Source organism: Dipodomys merriami, unplaced genomic scaffold (genome assembly GCF_024711535.1).
Source record: "Dipodomys merriami isolate MVZ:Mamm:240054 unplaced genomic scaffold, mDipMer1.0.p SCAF_10, whole genome shotgun sequence".
Lineage (NCBI taxonomy): Eukaryota > Metazoa > Chordata > Mammalia > Rodentia > Heteromyidae > Dipodomys > Dipodomys merriami.
The window spans coordinates 14498264-14519020 of record NW_027202271.1 but is presented as its reverse complement, the minus strand read 5'-3'; the positions used below and the strand labels follow the sequence as shown (position 1 = coordinate 14519020).

The following is a 20757-nucleotide window of genomic DNA, read 5'->3' as shown; positions in this document are numbered from 1 at the left end:
TTACATTGTCTATCTGGTCACCTGTATACTCTCAATACAGTAAATAAATCCAAAGGACAGAAAAGGCTCAGAAGGGGGGAGGAATAAATGCTGTAGTTTTGCATTGTGTTTTTCTGTATGAATGAGTAATAGTGTTACACAAAGAACCCCTACAAAGAAAGAGCTGAGGTAATTGCCTCATGACATTGATTTCAGCACACAAAGAGAACTACATGGCAGTAATTCAAGCAGTTTAAAAGACTGAAAAAGCTACAGGCACTAAAAGGACCACAGACTGCTATCAACTTAGCAAACTGAAATTTTCCAATCCACAGCAGAAATTAGTATACACAGCAATATACAACTTTTAGATTGAATGAGATCTTATATTTTCGGGACTGGGAAGGGGTGGCTCAGTGGCTCAGTGGTAGAGCGCTTGCCTTGTATGCCTGAGGCCCTGGGTTCGATTCCTCAGCACCACATAAGCAAAAAGAAAAAAGCCAGAAGTGGTGCTATGGCTCAAGTGGTAGAGTGCTAGCCTTGAGCTGAAGAGCTGAGGGACAGCGCTCCAGGCCCACAGTTCAGGCTCCACGACCGGACCCCTCCCCACCCCCCAAAAAGAGACAAATTCTCTTACATGCTAAGACTTTTCCATAGTTTCCAAATTATGATACTATGAATGAAGGCAGAATTTGTGATGTATTTTACTCCTTAATCCTTTTTGTTAAATCCCTCCAAAAGTCACTCTAACTATTCCTCAGTTCAGTAAATGAAACAGGTCTGTGTTGAGCACCTTCCAGTAAGGGAGAGATACTGACTGGCCAGTGCATTCTCTAAGTTATCCCAGAGTGAGGTTCACACAAGCCAGCATGTGCAGAGTAAGGGCCTTGACCTGAAACGTATTCTGTGATATGTATAGGGTGACCTCTCAGCATATAAAAAGAGATGAGGAAAATATTGTGAAATGTTACATTAATTTTCCTCTGTAAATGTAGGAAATCTTTCTTAGGCCATTTTCATACTAGCCAGATGTTACTTTTTTAAACTACCAATAACAACCAATAATGTCAATTCTCTTCCATCTCTCCATCCCTTGAATGTAGCAGCCTCAGTATTCTTTTTAAGTTGAGGGTTCTGGGTTATCAGTCTTAAACATACACAATATTGCCCATGTAATTGTAACTCCTCTGTATGGTATTCTCACAATTAAAATAAAAAACACATACAAGATAAAGCCTGTCTGACACATCTGAGTTTGATAGTCAAAGCATGCTAGGAGATGCAGATATAAGCTTAAAATGCAACTGGAACAGGTGATAGCTGGTAGAGAGAAGATCTAAATTCTAATGTGAGAACAGCAAATTCCACAATCTAAAATGAAAGGTGTTTACAGAAGCCTGAAGATACAGTTCTTCCCAAATTCCCTAGTATTTGTACTAGTCATGTAGAAATTGTTGAATTAGAGCACTGAGATCTAGTCCACATAGAAACTGTATAAGAAAACTGTTAGGTAAAGTTCCCTCCACACTTCCTCATTGATAGCAAATTCTTCTACTTGACAATACAGATGTCCCTAGTAGCACCTCAAGGTTTCTCAGATACTATTCAGCGATTCCCATAATGGAATATCAAGGGACAGGAAACCAATACTCCGCTCTGTAAAATCCAAGTCTTCACAGAAAAGACTGTACCTTTGTAATCACAAAATTATTAAAACACATAACATGATCAAGTCATCTTCAAGTCAGGGGATGGAGAAAGACAAAGAGTGTTTAGGAATACAGAGTTTTCTGCTGGGTGCTGGTGGCTCATGCCTATATTCCTAGCTACTCAGGAAGCTGTGCTCTGAGAATCTTGGTTTGACAGCCCAGGCAAGAAGGTCGGTGAGACTCTTTTTTTTTTTTTTTTTTTTTTTTTTGGGTCCGGTCGTGGGGCCTGAACTCTGGGCCTGGACGCTGTCCCTCAGCTCTTCAGCTCAAGGCTAGCGCTCTACCACTTGAGCCACAGTGCCACTTCCAGCTTTTTTCTTTATGTTTATGTGGTGCTGAGGAATCGAACCCAGGGCCTTGAGCATACAAGGCAAGCACTCTACCACTGAGCCACCTTCCCAGCCCATCAGTGAGACTCTTATCTGTAATTAACCACCAAAAAGTCCAAAGTGGAGGTATGGTTCAAATAGTAGAGCACTAGCCTTAAGCATAAAAGCTAGGGACAGTGCCCAGGCCCTGAGTTCAAGTCCCAGTAATAGAAGAAGACAAAGGAAGGAAGGAAGGAAGGAAGGAAGGAAGGAAGGAAGGAAGGAAGGAAGGAAGGAAGGAAGGAAGGAAGGAAGGAAGGAAGGAAGGAAGGAAAGAAGGAAGGGAGGGAGGGAGGGAGGGAGGGAGGGAGGGAGAGAGGGAGAGAGAGAGGGAGGGAGGGAGGGAGGGAGGGAGAGAGAAAGAGAGAGAAAGAAAGAGAGAGAGAAAGAAAGAAAGAAAGAAAGAAAGAAAGAAAGAAAGAAAGAAAGAAAGAAAGAAAGAAAGAAAGAAAGACAAGAGAGACAAGAGAAAAGAGAAGAGAAAATACTTATGCCTGTAGTGAATTCCAAAAGACTATGGTCCCATTCAGCAACGAACAGCTGTGATTTGTTTCAAAAACTGTTAAGTTCCCCTCAGGCAGTGACTTTTGAAAAGGGGGATAAAAATGGTTTCCATTCCTTCTGAGCACTCTCCAGATCCTTTGCTGTACTCTCACATTTAACCCAAAGCTGTGAGAGCACCCTATTTACTCTGAAACTGCATTGCTTTAATGGAGCTTTGGAGAGGGTAGTTTCTAAGAATTTCATGTCACGTTGTTCCCACCCCTTTGCCATTTACTGCAATTGAACCCTCAGTCACTCTGCAGTGGAATCAGCCAACAAGGAATGGCTACAAAACTGAGAGCTTCCTTTGTCTATGAAGACCCAACTTGAGCTGTTCTAATGTGTAAGGGAACCCATCCAAGATTCTGAATGAGTGGGTTTGGAGTGTACACCATTACAGACTACAAAATGCTTATTGTGATGGTCTGCTAGAGGTATACTGTGTTACATTTTGAGAAACACTTGAAGCCACAGAGCTATTTCTCTTTCAAACATATTGACATGACAGATGTGAAGAAAAAAGCACATACAATTAAGAAGCCCATAGCACACCCAAATTCTCTGAGAAGCTAGTCAAAACCTAGGGAAAAAAACACTAATATCAGCCTGTATCAGTAATAATGACTCAACAATGTGACAGCTGTGAATAAAATTCAACTGCAACAATACAACTTTTCTAGGAATCTCCCCAAAGACACAGCAGGCCAAAATAATATGGAGAAATTATTTTTCCTAAGATTTCACTGTACGTAACACAGCAGTAGAGAGACAGACACTATACTGCAGCTTTCTAAAATAGGTTTTCTGTTTAATCTCAGAGGCTATATATCAAGTTCTTGTCTGGGATTTGATCTAAAAAAACTACTTTTAAAAGTTTTTTTGTTTATTTTTTAACAGACAAGAAAACAATGATGTTCCACTTGCTTTTTTTGGTGGGAGGGGTGGGGAGGCCTTGAACTCAAGGCCTGGGCACTATCCCCCAACCTTTGTGCTCAAGGCTAGTGCTCTTCCACTTTAAGCCACAGCGCCATTTCTGGTTTTCTGGTGGTTAATTGGAGATAAAAGTCTTACAGATTTTCTTGCCTGGGCTGGCTATGAACTGTGATCCTCAGATCTAAGGCTACTGAGATTGCTGATTGCTTCTTAAATGAACATATAACTCACACTTACTTTAGGAGTAAAGATTCCAAGTCTGGTAAATGGAGATGGAAAACCAGTTCCCACTGATTTCTTCATTACATTATAGAAAGGCAGTACTTAAAAATATATGTATTATGCATATAAAATATAACAACAAACATATGTATGTTCAGATCTATTTCAAATTTGAATGAGTACACTCCATAAATCTTCAGTGACACAAATGGACCATCCATTGCTACCACTGCTGCAAGATGAAGCATCTGGTATAGAAGAGGTGGGTTAAGCATGTAGTTGTAGATCACATTTAGGGTGACCATGAAAGCAGCAATTTCATCACAACAGAGCTTTTGGTCTGCATTTATGATTACCTAATTTGACATCATGAGTATGGAGGTTACAGCAAGGCAAGAGTAGAGATTCAGAAGGAAGGTGTTTTTATTGTCTGGTTTGGTTTTAATAGCTTTTTTTTTTTTTTTGATGGACTTCATATATCTGATCACAGCCAGTTAGAAGATACAGGTGAAGAGAAAATTCCAGTTACACAGAAATAAATTTTAAACAAGAAAACAATATCACAGCAAAAAATTAATGACAACTCTGAAAAACTTTCATGAGGTCATCCTCAAAACACTCCTGAAAGGCACAAAAGTATTTAACAACAACAACAAAGAGGATTCAAAACTAAAAGAACTTCCCATGTAAGTGTAACCCCTCTGTACAGTATGTTCACAATAAAAAAAAAAAAAAACTAAAAGAACTTAATTCTTAGCCACCAAATTTTCTTTTTTTTTCCTTTTTTCTTTCTTTTTTTTTTTTTTGTTGGTTGTGGGGCTTGAACTCTGGGCCTGGGCATCCCTCAGCTCTTCAGCTCAAGGCGAGCGCTCTACCACTTGAGCTACATTGCCACTTCTGATTTTTTTTTTTTTTTAATTGTAAAGATACTATACAGAGGGTTACAGTTACATGAGTAAGGTAATGAGTACACTTCCTATTGAGCTTAATAGCTATTTTTAAGGCTTTTTTTGTGTGTGTGTGCTAGTCTTAGGGATTGAACTCAGGGCCTGGGCACTGTCCCTGAGGCTCTTGTGCTCAAGGCTAGTGCTCTACTACTTGAGCCACAGCTCCACTTCTGGCTTTTGGCTGGTTAATCAAACTAAAGATTCTCATGGACTTTTCTGCCCAGGCTAGCTTCAAACTGTGATCTTCAAATCTCAGCCTCCTAAGTGGCTAGGATTACAGGTATGAACCATTGATGCCCAGCTTAAGACTTTTCTTATGTGTTGTTTGTAAGGTGACACTCAAAACCTATCACCCTTTGATAATGTAGAGAGTTTCTGTTCCTATCTCAGAAGGAAAAGGAAAGACCTTATTTAAGGAACATTAAGACAATAACCATCAGAGAAAAGGATTTTAATAAACCTACCAGGAGGTGTGCAAGCATCTGCAGGAGACTGGACAAACGTAGACCGCCTTTTGGTGGGCATGGGCAAAGCCATTTTTTGTTCTTTGTGTTTTGCCAGCGCAGCTTGAACTGCTTCAGTGTGGATATCTGAAAAGTTAAACATTTACATTTATTTGCATTTATGCTGACCTGTACACTGTAGAGCCCTGAGGTATCACTGCCTCAATTGTTAAAAAAATGTACAGTGAAACTGGGTGCCAGCAGCTCATGCTAGGATTATAATCCTAGCTACTCAGGAGGCTGAGATCTGAGGATTGGGGTTCAAAGCCAGCCCGGGCAGGAAAGTCCATCAACTTTTTTTTTTTTTTTTTTTTTTTGGGTCCGGTCGTGGGGCCTGAACTCTGGGCCTGGGCGCTGTCCCTCAGCTCTTCAGCTCAAGGCTAGCGCTCTACCACTATGAGCCACAGCGCCACTTCCGGCTTTTTTCTTTTTGCTTATGTGGTGCTGAGGAATCGAACCCAGGGCCTCGAGCATGCAAGGCAAGCACTCTACCACTGAGCCACCTTCCCAGCCCAAGTCCATCAACTTTTATCACTAATAAACTACCAACACTCCCACCCCCAAACACACACACAAAAGGATAGGAAGTGGAGCTGTGGTTCAAGTGGTAGTACTAGCCTCGAGCAAAAAAGTTCAGGCATAGTTCCTAGGCCCTGAGTTCAAGCCCCAGGATCTGCATAAAAGCAAAAAACAAAAACAAATATAAAAATATGGTTTATATATATATTTTGATGTGGACTAATTATAAACAAAAATTGAAACAAAAGAAATAAAGGATAATTTCAGAAGAAGTTATAATGACTATGCAACTGCTACACACCGACAAGGGGTTGACTGCGATGGGGTAGGGAGTACAATATGCCAGGCATCAGTGCCATGCAGAATCTCACCTCTAATGAAATGCATCCTGTACAAGTGTCCAGAAGAGACTCATCATTTAAAAAATAAACAAGCAAACAAACAAAAAAGCAGCAACTTAGGGTTTGCTTAACTGTCTGAAAGAAAACCTGGCTGAGATCCCTAGAAAGATCAAGTGTAGCCGGGCACTGGTGGCTCACACCTGTAATCATAGCTACTCATCAGGAGGCTGAGATCTGAGGATCACGGTTCAAAGCTAGCCCAGGCAGGGAAGTCTGTGAGACTCTTATCTCCAATCAACTACCAGAATACTGGAATTGGCACTGTGGCTCAAATGGCAAAGTACTAGACTTGAGCTGAAGAGCTGACGGACAGCACTCAGGCCCAGAGTTCAAGCCCCACAACCGATAGAAAGAAAGAAAGAAAGAAAGAAAGAAAGAAAGAAAGAAAGAAAGAAAGAAAGAAAGAGAGAAAGAGAGAAAGAGAGAAAGAGAGAAAGAGAGAAAGAGAGAAAGAGAGAAAGAGAGAAAGAGAGAAAGAGAGAGAAGAGAGAAAGAGAGAAAGAGAGAAAGAGAGAAAGAGAGAAAGAGAGAAAGAGAGAAAGAAAGAGAAAGAGAGAAAGAAAGAGAAAGAGAGAAAGAGAGAAAGAGAGAAAGAGAGAAAGAAAGAAAGAAAGAAAGAAAGAAAGAAAGAAAGAAAGAAAGAAAGAAAGAAAGAAAGAGAAAGAAAGAAAGAAAGAAAGAAAGAGAGAGAAAGAAAGAAAGAAAGAAAAAGAGAAAAAAAGAAAGAAAGAGAGAGAGAAAGAGAGAAAGAAAGAGAGAAAGAGAGAAAGAAAGAGAGAGAGAAAGAAAGAAAGAAAGAGAGAAAGAGAAAGAGAGAAAGAGAAAGAGAAAGAAAGAGAGAAAGAAAGAAGAGAGAGAGAAAGAGAGAAAGAGAGAGAGAGAGAAAGAAAGAAAGAAAGAAAGAAAGAAAGAAAGAAAGAAAGAAAGAAAGAAAGAAAGAAAGATCGAAGTGTAGCTGTTACTTGTTTATGACTCTTGCCACAAAAAAAATGCCTCTCTACTTTCAGGTCTAATAGGAATCTGGAAATTATCATACTAGACAGATCTTAATTCTCCACCTTCACTGCAAACTAACAAGGTATTTTTATGTTTGTTTATATATATATATATGTATATATATATATATATATATATATTATATTTTTTAAGAACCTCTTACAGAGTCCTCTCTACTGAGATAGGAAATGACCAAAATGGCTTCCCAGTTCACAATTTCTTCCTGTCCAGGAAGCCTTCTGTGCTTTGTAAATGTACCTTTAGAAGAGTTGGGCCAATCAAATCCTTCTTTGGGGAATTTAAACTCAAATCAAGAAACTGAAGGACACAGAGCTGAGTCACTTTAATGGCAATGACTTGGAAAGAAGAAAAAATTTTGAACTTCAAGGTAAGATATTATAGTTTTTGTCCTTTCTCAAGATTTTTTAGTTGTTCGGTTTGCTTCTGTGACCTACCCAAATTATTTAAGGCTCTAAATTCAAGCCCTAGTACTGGTACAAAAGAAAGTAAGATATTGCTAAATTATCATACTATTACTTTTTATGGGGGAAGACAGTCTCTCTTTATAACCTAGACTAGCTGCAAGCTTGCAGTCCTCCTGCCTCCCAAGTGCTGAGACTGCAGGCATGTACCACTGTACACCACCTTGAGCTTTCACTTTAAGACCACAGTGCCAACTTACTTTGAAGTTATAAACAAAATAAATTTTATATTTATATTTAATATACTATTTTAGTATCCCCAAGGTATACTTAGTGGACTCAAGATTGCCATACTTTATTGAATTTATATCATTATCAAATAGAACATATCCATAATGTCAAACTAGAAGAAACAGTTCTTAGTTTTTTTTTAGGAAACAAATAATTAAACAATTACACTAAGGAAAAGCACTTTCTCAGTAACAGACTGACAGCAAATCAAAGACTTGTATTGGACTTTAGTGGGGCGCCGGTGGCTTCTGTCTACATTCCTAGGTACTCAGGAGGCTGAGATCTGAGGTCTGCAGTTGGAAACCAGGCCAGGCAGGAAAGAATATGAGACTTATCTCCAATAAACTACTCAGAAAAAGCCGAAAGTGGCATTGTGGCTCAAGTAATAGAGTACTAGCCTTGAGTAAAAAGCAGCTCAGGGTGAACACCTAGGCCTTAAGTTCAAGCCCTAGGACCAGAAAAAAAAAAAAAAAGTACATTTATAAAAATGTGACAGGCAACATGTAACAGAAAACCTGACAAACCTAAGGAAATATTCATATTGAGAAAGCTTTAGAAAGCTCATAACATTTGTATAATTAATATTTATGGAGTATGTTGTTCCATGCCCCAAGGTTATAGCATCTGAGTCTGAACAAATCCAACCACCCAAGTGTTTTCTAACATGACAGAACTTTGCCCATACAAAAGATGTTCAGTTACTCTATTAGCCAAGACTCCCTTTGATAAAACAGGCAGTCCTCTTAACTAGATTTGACTCATTCACTAGCATACAATTAATCTTGACCTTTGATAAATCGCTTCCGAACTTGAGTCCCCAGACAAAGCTGACTTTGGGTTTCTGTGCCAGGAGCAGGTAGAAGTTGGATATCATTTTCCAAGATTATGTTTATGTTTGAGCTGAACAAGGTGATACAAATACTCCTTGAAAGTCTTTTTTCCTTTCATGCTGATTTGTTTGGGGTGGCTAATTTCTCAAAAGATTAACATCAAAGGAGTTATCAGAATGACTTATAGAAAGATCATTTTCAACCTTAAGCATTAATTCTATACTTGACAATTCCACATATCTAGTAAAAGAAAAAGAGATACTAAATATGCAGCATATCTAAAATGTAGGACTCGAGCCAGGTACCAGTGGCTCATGCCTGTAATCCTAACTACTCAGGAGGCTGAGATCTGAGGATCACAGTTCAAAGCCAGCCTGGGCAGGAAAGTCTGTGAGACTCTTATCTCCAATAAACCACTAGAAAACCGGAAGTGGTGCTGTGGCTCAAGCAGTAGAGCACTCGCCTTGAGCTGAAGAGCTGAGGGACAGCCCCCAAGCCCAGAGTTCGAGCCCCACAATTGACAAATAAATAAATAAATAATAATAATAATAAAATAAATAAATAAATAAAATGTAGGACTCCTCTACTGACTAAGCTCCAAGAACAGATTAAGGCTGGATTATATAAATTCCAAATAAATATAAACTTATTATGGTAGTTTGAAATATTGTATTAATAAGCCTCTACAAAATGAAAGCTTTTTCAAGCCATAGACATCAGCATTATTAAGTCCTTTCTTTGTGCCATCACTTTATTCTAAAGTTTTACTAAACATGTCCTATGTTCTTATATTATTTTTGCAAATGTCATGTAAATATAACTTTTCCTAGGAAGGATTAAAGCAACAGAAAGGTGGAAATTCAGCTCCCATCAACTTCTACAACTTATATCTCTGGTTCAGAGATACCAGAGACCATTAATTTCTCCAATGTGCTGAGATTTCACTTGCTACTTAGTTGAGCAATCCCTAATACAATGAAAAGTGTGATGCTTTTCACCTCAGACCAATGTTTGATGCCTCCCTCCTTTTTTTTTGCAGGTCCTGGGGCTTGAACTCATCTCTGAAGTTTATTTTGGTCAAGGCTAACACTAGTCTTGAGCCACAGCTCTACTTGTAGTTTTTCTGGTAGTTCATTAAAAACAGAAATCTCATGGGTGGGGCTGGGAAGGTGGCTCAGTGGTAGAGCGCTTGCCTTGCATGCATGAGGCCCTGGGTTCAATTCCTCAGCACCACATAAGCAAAAAGAAAAAAGCCAGAGGTGGCACTTTGGCTCAAGTGGTAGAGTGCTAACCTTGAGCTGAAGAGCTGAGGGACAGCGTCCAGGCCCAGAGTTCAGGCTCCACAACCGGACACCCCCCCAAAAAAAAGAAAGAAAGAAAGAAAGAAAGAAAGAGAGAGAGAGAGAGAGAGAGAGAGAGAGAGAGAGAGAGAGAGAGAGAGAGAGAGAGAGAGAGAGAGAGAGAGAGAGAGAGAGAAAGAAAGAAAGGAAGAAAGAAAGAAAGAAAGAAAGAAAGAAAGAAATCTCATGGGCTTTCCTGCCTGGGCAGGCTTTGAACCATTCTCCTCAGATCTTAGCCTTCTAGGAATAAGGTGTGAGCTACTGGCACCCAGCTTGCATGCCTTTTTCATGGTCCCCTCATGACAGCATACAAAACTCTCAGTTTTCAGTATCTTCACAATGTTTTTAGGAAATCACCTTTTCTTTTCTACTTTACCCCTTCTTTCTGCTCTCACTAGCATTCTTCCCCCAAATAAATATCCAAACCTGACTACTAAATCAGCACTCTTGCACCTAATCAAATATCTGTTTTATAGATCATAAGTTCTAGTAACTGGGATAATCTGAAAGCATTGATACAAAAGAACAGGGACTACAGACCATAGCCAGGTTTCTGTAAGTGAAAGTCAAAACAACACTGCCTGATGAGCTTACAGTGTTTTCTGTACGTGATCATCTTGGACACTGAGAATCATCTTTTGAATTTGAGTCCATTTATGTATGATAAACAGATATATGAGAAAGAAAGAAAAACAACACAAAACTTTCAGAAGGCCAGGGATGCGTAATAAAGGCTAAAACCCTTCTGTGCTGGTTAGAGCTTTGGCCCAGCTTCAGGAAGCAACACTGGTACCTAGGAAATCAGGCTTGGGTATCAGAAAACAAGCAGAAGCTTGGAATGTGCTTACCTCCTTCTAATATATTCCTTAGTCAAAACTACTTTTTTTTTGGGGGGGGAGGGGTGGTTGTGGTGGTTTTTAGGCTTGAACTCAGGTTCTAGGTGCTATCCTTGAGCTCTTTTGCCATAGTGCCAGCTTCTGGTTTTTGAGTGGTTAATTGGAAATAAGAGTCCTTCCTGTGCAACTGGCCTTCAAACAATAATTCTCAGATCTCAGCCTCCTGAGTACCTAGGATTACAGGGGTGAGCTACCAGTGCATGGCAAAACTACTTTTTGTGGTAGAGCGCTCGCCTTGAGCTGAAGAGCTGAGGGACAGCGCTCAGGCCCAGAGTTCAAGCCCCACGACCGACAAAAAAACAAAAAACAAAAAACAAAAAACTACTTTTTGTTTGATTGGTTGTGGGGCTTGAACTTAGGGCCTGGGCACTGTGAACTCTTTTGCCACAGCTCCACTTTCAGTTTTTGAGTGGTTAATGACGGATAAAGAGTCTCACAGGGTCTTTTTCTGCCTGGGATGGCTTCAAAACTGATCCTCAGATCTCAGCCTTCTGAGTAGCTAAGATTACAGATGTGAGCCACCAGCCCCTGGCAATCATAACTACTTTTATTTCTTCCCTTTTGCAAAATTCCTTCTCAGCACTACAATACCACAAATAGTGGTAAAGCATGCAGCTGGAATGAGCTACTAAGACAAATAAAAACCCAACGTGGGTACCACTTTGCCAAATCCCAATGGAATTCAAGATTCCTCAAGATTTGGTTTCTGTTCTTTCCTAGCCTCATCTCCCACTTCTTGCTGGCCTTTGCAGTCTAAGTTCTGGGTTTGATGAGTTACTTTTGTCTGGTTCTATTCTCATCTGTCTGCCATGGCTGCTTAGTTGTAAGTACAAGGGGAAATTCTGGTGTACAGTGCATCTCCCTTTTTTCTCCCTGACTGAAAAGTTCCTACCCCCTCCTTTCACTGTATGAAAATACATATGTAGTAAGACATGCTCACAAAGTGGCTGAGGCAAATCTTTATGATGTCTTCTCCTCACATTTTCTAAAGCAATTTCTGAGAGACTGTAATCTACACTCTTGTTTTGCAGTTTAAGAAAAGGTTATGTTAACCTTGGCTAATGAAAGGGAGACAAAAACTCCGGTAAGTGTAAAATATTCTAGTCGGTCTTTCAACTTACTTCTGCAACTTAAATCATGAAATGTGTTGCAGGGACAACTCCCGGCACAGTGGACAGTAAATGGCCAGCTACACCTAATATCCTACCAGAGCTCTAGGTGCCACCAGGGTGGCACATTTAGTGCTGGTAGACATGGCACTTTACCATAGCCCAGAAAGGCGCTTGCTTTCTCCCTTCCCAGGAGTGCTTTCTGGGCTAGAAGTAATAAAATTGAAGGGTTTACTAACTTAAAATTTCATTGTGAACCTCTCTGTATATCACCTTTATAATAACAACAAAAAAACTTGAAGATTTTTTTCATTACAAATTTTTGTTCTAGCTCCATTAGTTAAGGGACTAGTACATAAAGAGCTATGCAATACTTGCCTTTTCCAAGAATCCACTAACTTCTCCCACTACCATCCCACACAACCTTAATCACCCACATTTTTATTTACTTATTAATTCATGGTGACTTTGTACTTGTTTGGCTCTTCTGCATCTTAAATTCCTTAAGAACAGAAATGCTGTATACTCAATGGCCAGTGGCTCATGCCTATAATCTTAGTTCAGGAGGCTGAGATCTGGTTTTGCCAGCCTTGGTAGGAAAGTTCATGGAAATCTTATCTCTAATTAACCACCAAAAAAAAAAAAAAAAAAAAGCAGAAATGGAGCCATGGCTCAAGTGGTAGAGATCTAGCCTTGAGTAAAAGCAAAAAACAAAACAAAACAAAAAAGGAAACACACAAAAAAACTCAAGGTCAGCACCCGTCCCAGGACCAGTGTGTTCACGCATGTATGCTCGCACACACAAAATGCTATACAAGTCGGGTACCAGTAGATCATGCCTGAAATCCTAGCTACTCAAGAGATTGAGATCTGAAGATCTCAGTTCCAAGCCAGCCAGAGCAAGAAAAGTCTGTGAAACTCTTATCTCCAATTAAGTACAGAAAAAGTTGGAAGTGTCACTATGGCTCAAGTGGTATTAGCCTTGAGCAAAAGGAGCTCAGGGACAGCACTCAAGCCCAGAGTTTGAGGCCCAGGACCAGCAAAAAAAGAAGAAAGGAAGAGGAGTAGAAGGAAGAGGAGGAGAAGGGAGAGGCAGAGGAGGAGGAGGAAAACAAGGAAGAAAAAGAAGAGGAGGAGGAAGGGGAAGAGGAGGAGGAGGGGGAGGGGGAGGAGGAGGTGGAGGAGGAGGAGGAAAGAAGAAGAAAAAGAAAAAGAGAGAAAGAAAGAGAGAGAGAGAAAAGAAGAAGAAGAAGAAGAAGAAGAAGAAGAAGAAGAAGAAGAAGAAGAAGAAGAGGAGCTATACAGTCAACAAATATTGAATGTAGTAGTATCTCGCACGTAGTAGGTACTAAATAAATGACTGATGAGATGGGTATGGTGGCTCATGCTTATAATCCTAGCTACTCAGGAGGCTGAGATCTGAGGATGGCAGTTCATAGCCAGTCCTAGCAGGAAAGTCCGTGAGACTCTTATCTCCAATAAAGCACTCAGAAAACTGGAAGTGGTGCTGTGGCTCAAGTTATAGAGCCTTGAACTGAAAAGCTGCAGGACAGCGCCCAGGCCCAGAGTTCAAGCTCCATGCCCAAAATAAACAACAACAACAACTGATGAGTAAATTAATACAAACATTTTGGTGCCACCAAGGAGAATACCCACATTAGTCATTTATATAGCTCTCAAGTATTCAAAATTCATACCAGTCAGTAATCATGGTAATTCTGCAATTCCTTCTCACCTGATCTGTATCGCTCATCCCTGGCTCCTCCAGATCGAGTTCGATGGTACTTAGAAGGAGCAGAAGTTTGAGTTGCAGGTGGACCAGGTGTCTGGTTTCTATGTTCTTTCTGTACTGTTGAGTCAGTTTCTGAAAAAAGATGTTTGGAAGATGGTTATCAAATAACAGCTATCACTTCTGAGATCATCAAATATTCTTATGACATTCTGAGGTATTTACTATTATCCTATATGTAATAAAAGACTAGTTTTAATATATACATATACATATGATGCAAAGACAGACTAAAAAATACCTTATAAGTATTAACAGACTAATAGAAAATATGATAAATGAGAAAGAATGGCTTCTAAAAATAGTTGCAATATTTTAAGGGGGGAGGGTATTTTGGTGTTTTTTTAAAAAGTTTTTTCCCTTCCTTTTTATAGTGCTTTATCAAATCCAGAGCCCTACACATGTTCTAGCACTGAACTACAGCCCCAGCTCTATGTTATTTTTTTTATTTTTTAATTTTTTTGGGGGGGTCTGGTCGTGGGGCCTGAACTCTGGGTCTGGGCGCTGTCCCTCAGCTCTTCAGTTCAAGGCTAGCGCTCTACCACTTGAGCCACAGCGCCACTTCGGGCTTTTTTTTTTTTTCCTGCTTATGTGGTACTGAGGAATCGAACCCAAGGCTTCATGCATGCAAGGCAAGTGCTCTACCACTGAGCCACCTTCCCGGCCCTCTATTTTTTTTTATTGTAGTCAGTTGTGGGGCTTGAACTCTGGGCCTGCACTCTTCAGCTCAAGGCAAGTGCTCTACCACTTGAGCCACAGCGCCACTTCCAGTTTTCTAGTGGTTTATTGGAGATAAGAGTCTTATGGACTTTCCTGCCTGGGCTGGCTTTGAACCGCGATCCTCAGATCTCAGCCTCCTGAGTAACTAGGATTATAGGCGTGAGCCACCGGTGCTGGCCTCTATGTTATTTTTTTATATATTGTTGTTAAAGCAGCAAAGAGGAGAATATTTGGGGATACTCTGCATGAATGTGCTTTTGTGGATATGGAAATACTTACAGCTCCTAAGCCTTTCATCATAAAATGTATTAACTGATGGTATATATGTGCACACCAGAGGGAAACTAGGAAGACACAGAACTAGAGGGAATCAGGGAAAAACATACAACAGTGGAACCCATCAGCTGCACTGGACATTGATCAAAATGAAATAAGCAACTCAATGACAGTGATGGGAGGGAGGGAACGAGTGGGAAAGAGGGAACAGCTGACGCTATGCAAAAGGAAAGAAATGCACATATCACCTGATGTGGAAGAAATAACTGTATTGTCAAAGCTCATAAAACTCATAAACTTTATAGACTACAATAGACAATTTGCCCCATGAAAGTTAGAATGTGTTTGTGACTTTAACTAAACATCCCTATCCCAAATACTGTGAAATTTGTGTATGTAATCACTTAATCACAATAAAGAATTTGCAAAAAAAAAAAAAAAGTATTAACTGAGAAGAACATGCTTCAGACACTGAAGTTTTTTAAAAAATGTTTCTAAGGCTGTATATTGAAGTGTGTGTGTGTGTGTGTGTGTGTGTGTGTGGTTCTGGGTGCTGTCCCTGAGGTTTTTTTTTTGTCAGTTGTGGGTGGGGGGCTTCAACTCTGGGCTTGGGCACTGTCCCTGCACTCTTCAGCTCAAGGTGAGCGCTCTACCCCTTGACCCACAGCACCACTTCTGGTTTTCTAGTGGTTTATTGCAGGTAAGAGTCTCACGGACGGACTTTCCTGCCGGGTTGGCTTTGAACCGTGATCCTAAAATCTCAGCCTCCTGAGTAGCTAGGATTACAGACATGAGCCACCCGGGGCCCAGCTTGTCCCTGAGCTTTTTTGCTCAAGCTACCACTCTACCACTTGAGTCACAGCTCCCTTTCTGGCATTTTTGGTGCTTAATTAGAGTTAGGATTCTCATTGAGCATCAGTAGCTCACACTTTTAATCCTAGCTACTCAGGAGGCTGAGATCCGAGGATCACGGTTCAAAGCCAGCCTGGGCAGGAAAGTCTTGTTTGTGAGACTCTTATCTGTAATAAACCACTCAGAAAACTGTGGCTCAAGTGGTAGAACACTAGGCTTGAGCTGAAGAGCTGAGGGACAGCACCCAGACCCCAGAGTTGAAGCCCCATGACCGACCAAAAAAAAAAAAAGATTCTCATGGACCTGCCTGGACTGACTTCAAATCACAATCCTTGGATCTCATCCTCTTGGATTGCTAGACTGTTAGTATTACAGACATGAGCCACTAGTGCCTGGCTGTAGACTGAATTTTTAAAAGATCAGTATATATTCATGGTCGAAGGTGGAATTTTCTGATATATACACACACACACACACTGGATCAAACTGTACACACACACACACACACACACACACACACACACACACACACACACACACACACACACACACACACACACACACACACACACACACACACACACACACACACACACACACACACACACACACACACACACACACACACACACACACAGAGGATCAAACTCATTTTCATCTGTTTCCCTCATCTCCCCTCCCATTTCTTAAAACAATTTCAACAGATTTCATTGTTTTATTTTCATACATGCATACATGACATTTTCACACTCATTTACCCTTTTTCTTGGTCCTCCAGCATAAACTGAATTTTAAAATCAATTGATATTCCATTTCACAGAAGAGCTATGCTGAATTTTTAGTATTTTCCACATGTTATTTTTTGTCTTGATAGGGGTCCACAGACTGTAGCCCAATGAGCCTACATTGTCTGCTTTTTGTTTGTTTGGAGACAGGGTGCTACTGTGACTCAAGCTAACAGTGTTCTCTACTAAATTCTGGGATTACAGGCATGCCCCACCATGTCCAACTCCACTGTTTTTATAAACACATTTATTGGGCTACTTTCACATTGTAAAGATAGCATTGAGTAGCTAAGACAGAGATCTGTATGGTCTTTAATATCTAAAAAAACACCTGGCCCTTTATGTATTCCTCACAATAAATCTATGAAATCAGAACTACTGGTTTTCTCTCTTTACAGAAAAGGAACAGAGATAGATATAGACTTAAAATCACAGGCCAGGCCAGGCTCTCGTATCTCACACCTATAACCCTAGCTGTCAGGAGGATGTGATCTGAGGATAGTGGTTCAAAGCAGAAAAGTCTATGAGACTCTTACCTCCAATTAACCACCAGAAAACTGAAAATGGAGCTGTGGCTCAAAGTGGTAGAGTGCTAACCTTGAGGGAAAGAGCTCAGGGACAGTACCCAGTGCCTGAGTTCAAGCCTCACTACTGGAAAAAAAAATTATAGAGCCAGCATACAAACCCAAGGTCTATTTCTATTAGTTTGCAGCCAAAGAGGATAAGAAAAAGGCTAAAAGAAAGCTGCCTCTAAGCCAGGCGCCAGTGGCTAATGCCTGTAATCCTAGCTACTCAGGAGGCTAAGATCTGAGGACCACAGTTCAAAGCCAACCTGGGCAGGAAAATCTTTGAGACTCTTATCTCCAATTAACCGCCAGAAAACTGGAAATGGCGCTGTGGCTCAAGTGGTAGAGTGCTCACCTTGAGCTGAAGAGCTGAGGGACAGCGCCTGGGCCCAGAGTTCAAGCCCTAAGACTAAAGAAAAGAAAAGCTGACTCAAAATAATTAGAATTAATAATTTGTTTAGGAGCATTTAAATACTTCAAGATTTGGAGTCAGCTGTTAACAAACAGTTAAAAAAAAAAAAAAGAGGAGGAGGAAAAAGAACCTATAAACACCCAATCACCAGCCATCATGCAAAAGATATTGCCAAAAGCCATTCCAAATAATGCTTTGGCCATTCATTCAGGAATCACTTATAATACATTCTAACAACTTTAAATAGAGAACAAAAACTCATAGGGGGCTTTTTTATTTATACGGTTAGATAATGCATACAGGAAGGAAATCATATTCACATAGAAGATCTGCTTTGCTTGCAAACATGCAGAAAAAAGTGGTCTGAGGGAAAACACCAACTTTTAAAACACCAGCCCTTATTATTATTTTATTTTTGTCATAATGAAGCTACAACTAAATTACTTGCCACTGGTAGTTTACTAATAAAATAGGCAGAACAGACCAAATCATTCTACTAAGAAACATGCATCCAAATTTGATAGTTAATTATCCAAAGGGTTAAAAAAAATGAAGATAAATTCTTACTTCAAAGAGGCTAAACACAGGATGTGTGTGTGTGTGTGTGTGTGTGTGTGTGTACACACACTGTTCTCTCATCTCTTTTAGGTGGTGTTTCTCAATGCAATTAATTAGATTAGAAAAAATATAATGTGGGCTAAATAATAAAATTACAAAGAAATGATAGGTGATAGAGGAAACAAGAAGAATTGGAAAAACTGCACATTTCCACTCAGGATTAGCTATAGGTTATCACAGCTCTAACCCCAAGAAAATGTAACACAAACAAAGTCTTCTGATAGGAATGGAGAGTATAATGACATGGAGCCAAGCGCCCTACTGCACCAGTTCTAAAAACAAAGCCACATACCAGGTTGTTCATGGAGCAGCATTAATATACACTCTGCAGTTTTGATCTCAGTCCTCACAGGAATTAGCTGTCCAAGCAGACAGGCCTCTTTGAGGTCTTAAAATCATGACAAGCATTTCATTATAGTTTATCAGAAATGTTGTTTGCAGTTTCAGTAAGTGTATCCAGTGAGTATTCCTCAGTGACCAAAGAGGCACAAATTTCTGAGAGTCATACATCTGCTTCAAGTGTACAAGTTTGCAAAGAAGAAAACACTAAATTCCTAGGAATCAAATCACTTTAAACCTAACAGGAGAACTTAATGATAAAACCCTGTGGCTAATCTTTATAAACAATTATATAAATTTTATTTTCTAGATACTGAAGAGTTTGCTTGTCTGAGGGAAGGTCTCATTATCTAGCCTATTTGGTTTTGAACTTTTTTGGGGGGGGCGGGGTTGGTTGTGGGGCTTGAACTCTGGGCCTGGGTACTGTCCCTCAACTCTTCAGCTCAAGGCTAGCACTCTACCACTTGAGCCACAGCCCACTTCCAGTCCAGGTGTTTAATTGGAGATAAGAGTCTCAAAGACTTTCCTGCCCTGGGTTGGCTTTGAATCATGATCCTCAGATCTCAGCCTCCTGAGCAGCCAGGATTACAGATGTGAGCCACCAGTGCCCAGCTGCTTTTGAACTTTTGTGATCCTCCAGCCTTTACCTCCTGGGTGCTGGGATTACATGTGTATACTACCACACTGACCTTAAGTTCTCCATTTTCTGATTGCAAAATTATATTTTCAAGCCTGGCACTGCCTCTAATCTTAGCTACTGAGGAGGCTAAGAGAATTGCAGCTCAAAGCCACAGGCAGGAAAGTATATGACATTCTTATCTCAATTAACTATCAAAATGCTAGAAATGGAGCTGTGTCTCATGGTAGAGCACCAGATTTGAGTGAAAAAAGCTCAAAGATAGAGCTCAGGCCCTGAGTTCAAACTTCAGATGGCACCCCCCCCCCAAAAAAAAGAGATGTCCATTATAGAACTTCAAAGAAATGACAAAGTGTAAAGGAGAAAAATACTGGATTTTTCATTGAAGGTCATGACCTATTAATTTAAAATATTCCGTTTTCCTTCCTAGACAAATATGATACCATGAGCAAGACTTACTAGTCTAAAATCAGTTACCTCCTTTTCTTCATTCCTTAAAGCAAATGGCAAGTTAATGTATATTTTGAGGTGAAAGGTGAAAGACACTATGTTCTTTATTCTCACACCTTAGCTTACCTGTAAGAATAGAGCATGAAACCGTTGTACCTTAGGCTTTATCAAGGAAGAAGAGGGAAATGTCTGGGGCAATGGTAAGGTGAAGGGCATTATTCAATAGGCTGTGCAATCTCAGATAGCAGATGCTGCCAAAAGGCAACTCTTTCCTTTCCCAGGGGTTTTAAACTGCAACCAGATCTCAGAAATTACCTGGGTTGCTAAAATACAAATTCCCATGTTTTGAATAAAATATGGAACTTATTCCACGTATCTACATGTTGAGATACTATATGCCATTGAAGACAAAAACATGTAGACTATGAAGACACTTGGATATAAATGAAATAATGGTTAGGCAACGGAAAGAATACAACATTTCATATATAAAATATTACCATTCTATGTGGAAAAAAACTGTGTATAAGCATAAGGATTAGAGGGGATATAAAGTCTCATAAGTATTTGAAATGAGGTATTCAGATATTCCATAATTCTTTTTTTTTCCTTTTTCCTTTTTTTTTGTCGGTATTGGGGCCTGAACTCTGGGCCTGGACACTGTCCCTCAGCTCTTCAGCTCAAGGCTAGTGCTCTACCACTTGAGCTACAGCGCCACTTCTGGCTTTTTCTGCTTATGTGGTACTGAGGAATCGAACCCAGGATCTCATGCATGCAAGGCAAGCACTCTACCACTGAGCCACCTTCCCAGCCCTTTATTTTCATTTGTTTTATTATGCTGACTCTGAAGCTTGAATTCATGGATTGGGCACTATCCCTAGGCTTTTTTGCTCAAGGCTAGAGCTCTACCAGCTGAGCTACAGCTCTACTTCCAGGTGTTAACTGGAGATAAGAGTCTCATTTTCAATTTGTGCAGACTTTGAACTGTGATCCTCAGGTCTCAGCCTCCTGAGTGTGAGCCACCGGCACCCAGCATTTGCTCTTTTTTGTTTGTTTTTTTATTTTTGTTTCTCAGCTTTCTTGTGCTATCACTTTAGGTGTGCCTCCAGTTGTAGCTTTTCCAAGCTCTGAAGTCTTCTTTATAAGTGCTAAATCCTAGTGTGAACTGTAACAAAAAGCCAAAGAAATAGACCCCATGCTGATCAGTAAGACACAACTGTGATGGTATAAGCCTGGAGCTTCTGCGTCTTCAGTTAGCTAGCCAAGTATCCACTAGGGGTCACCATTATGTTTAAGTAATGATAG

The 20757-nt window shown here is 40.2% G+C and overlaps 1 protein-coding gene across 3 annotated transcripts in view; it reads right to left on the bottom strand.

Moving 5' to 3' along the window:
* Nucleotides 1-20757, bottom strand: part of Dip2b (disco interacting protein 2 homolog B) — a 248755-nt gene that overhangs the window by 99595 nt on the left and 128403 nt on the right. For all 3 annotated transcript variants that reach the window (XM_070040936.1, XM_070040944.1, XM_070040949.1), the window contains exons 3-4: nucleotides 13744-13872; nucleotides 5166-5291 (exon numbers count right to left, since the gene is read on the bottom strand). In XM_070040936.1, coding sequence (XP_069897037.1) covers nucleotides 5166-5291; nucleotides 13744-13872 — 255 coding nt within the window. The remainder of the gene's footprint in view (nucleotides 1-5165; nucleotides 5292-13743; nucleotides 13873-20757) is intronic.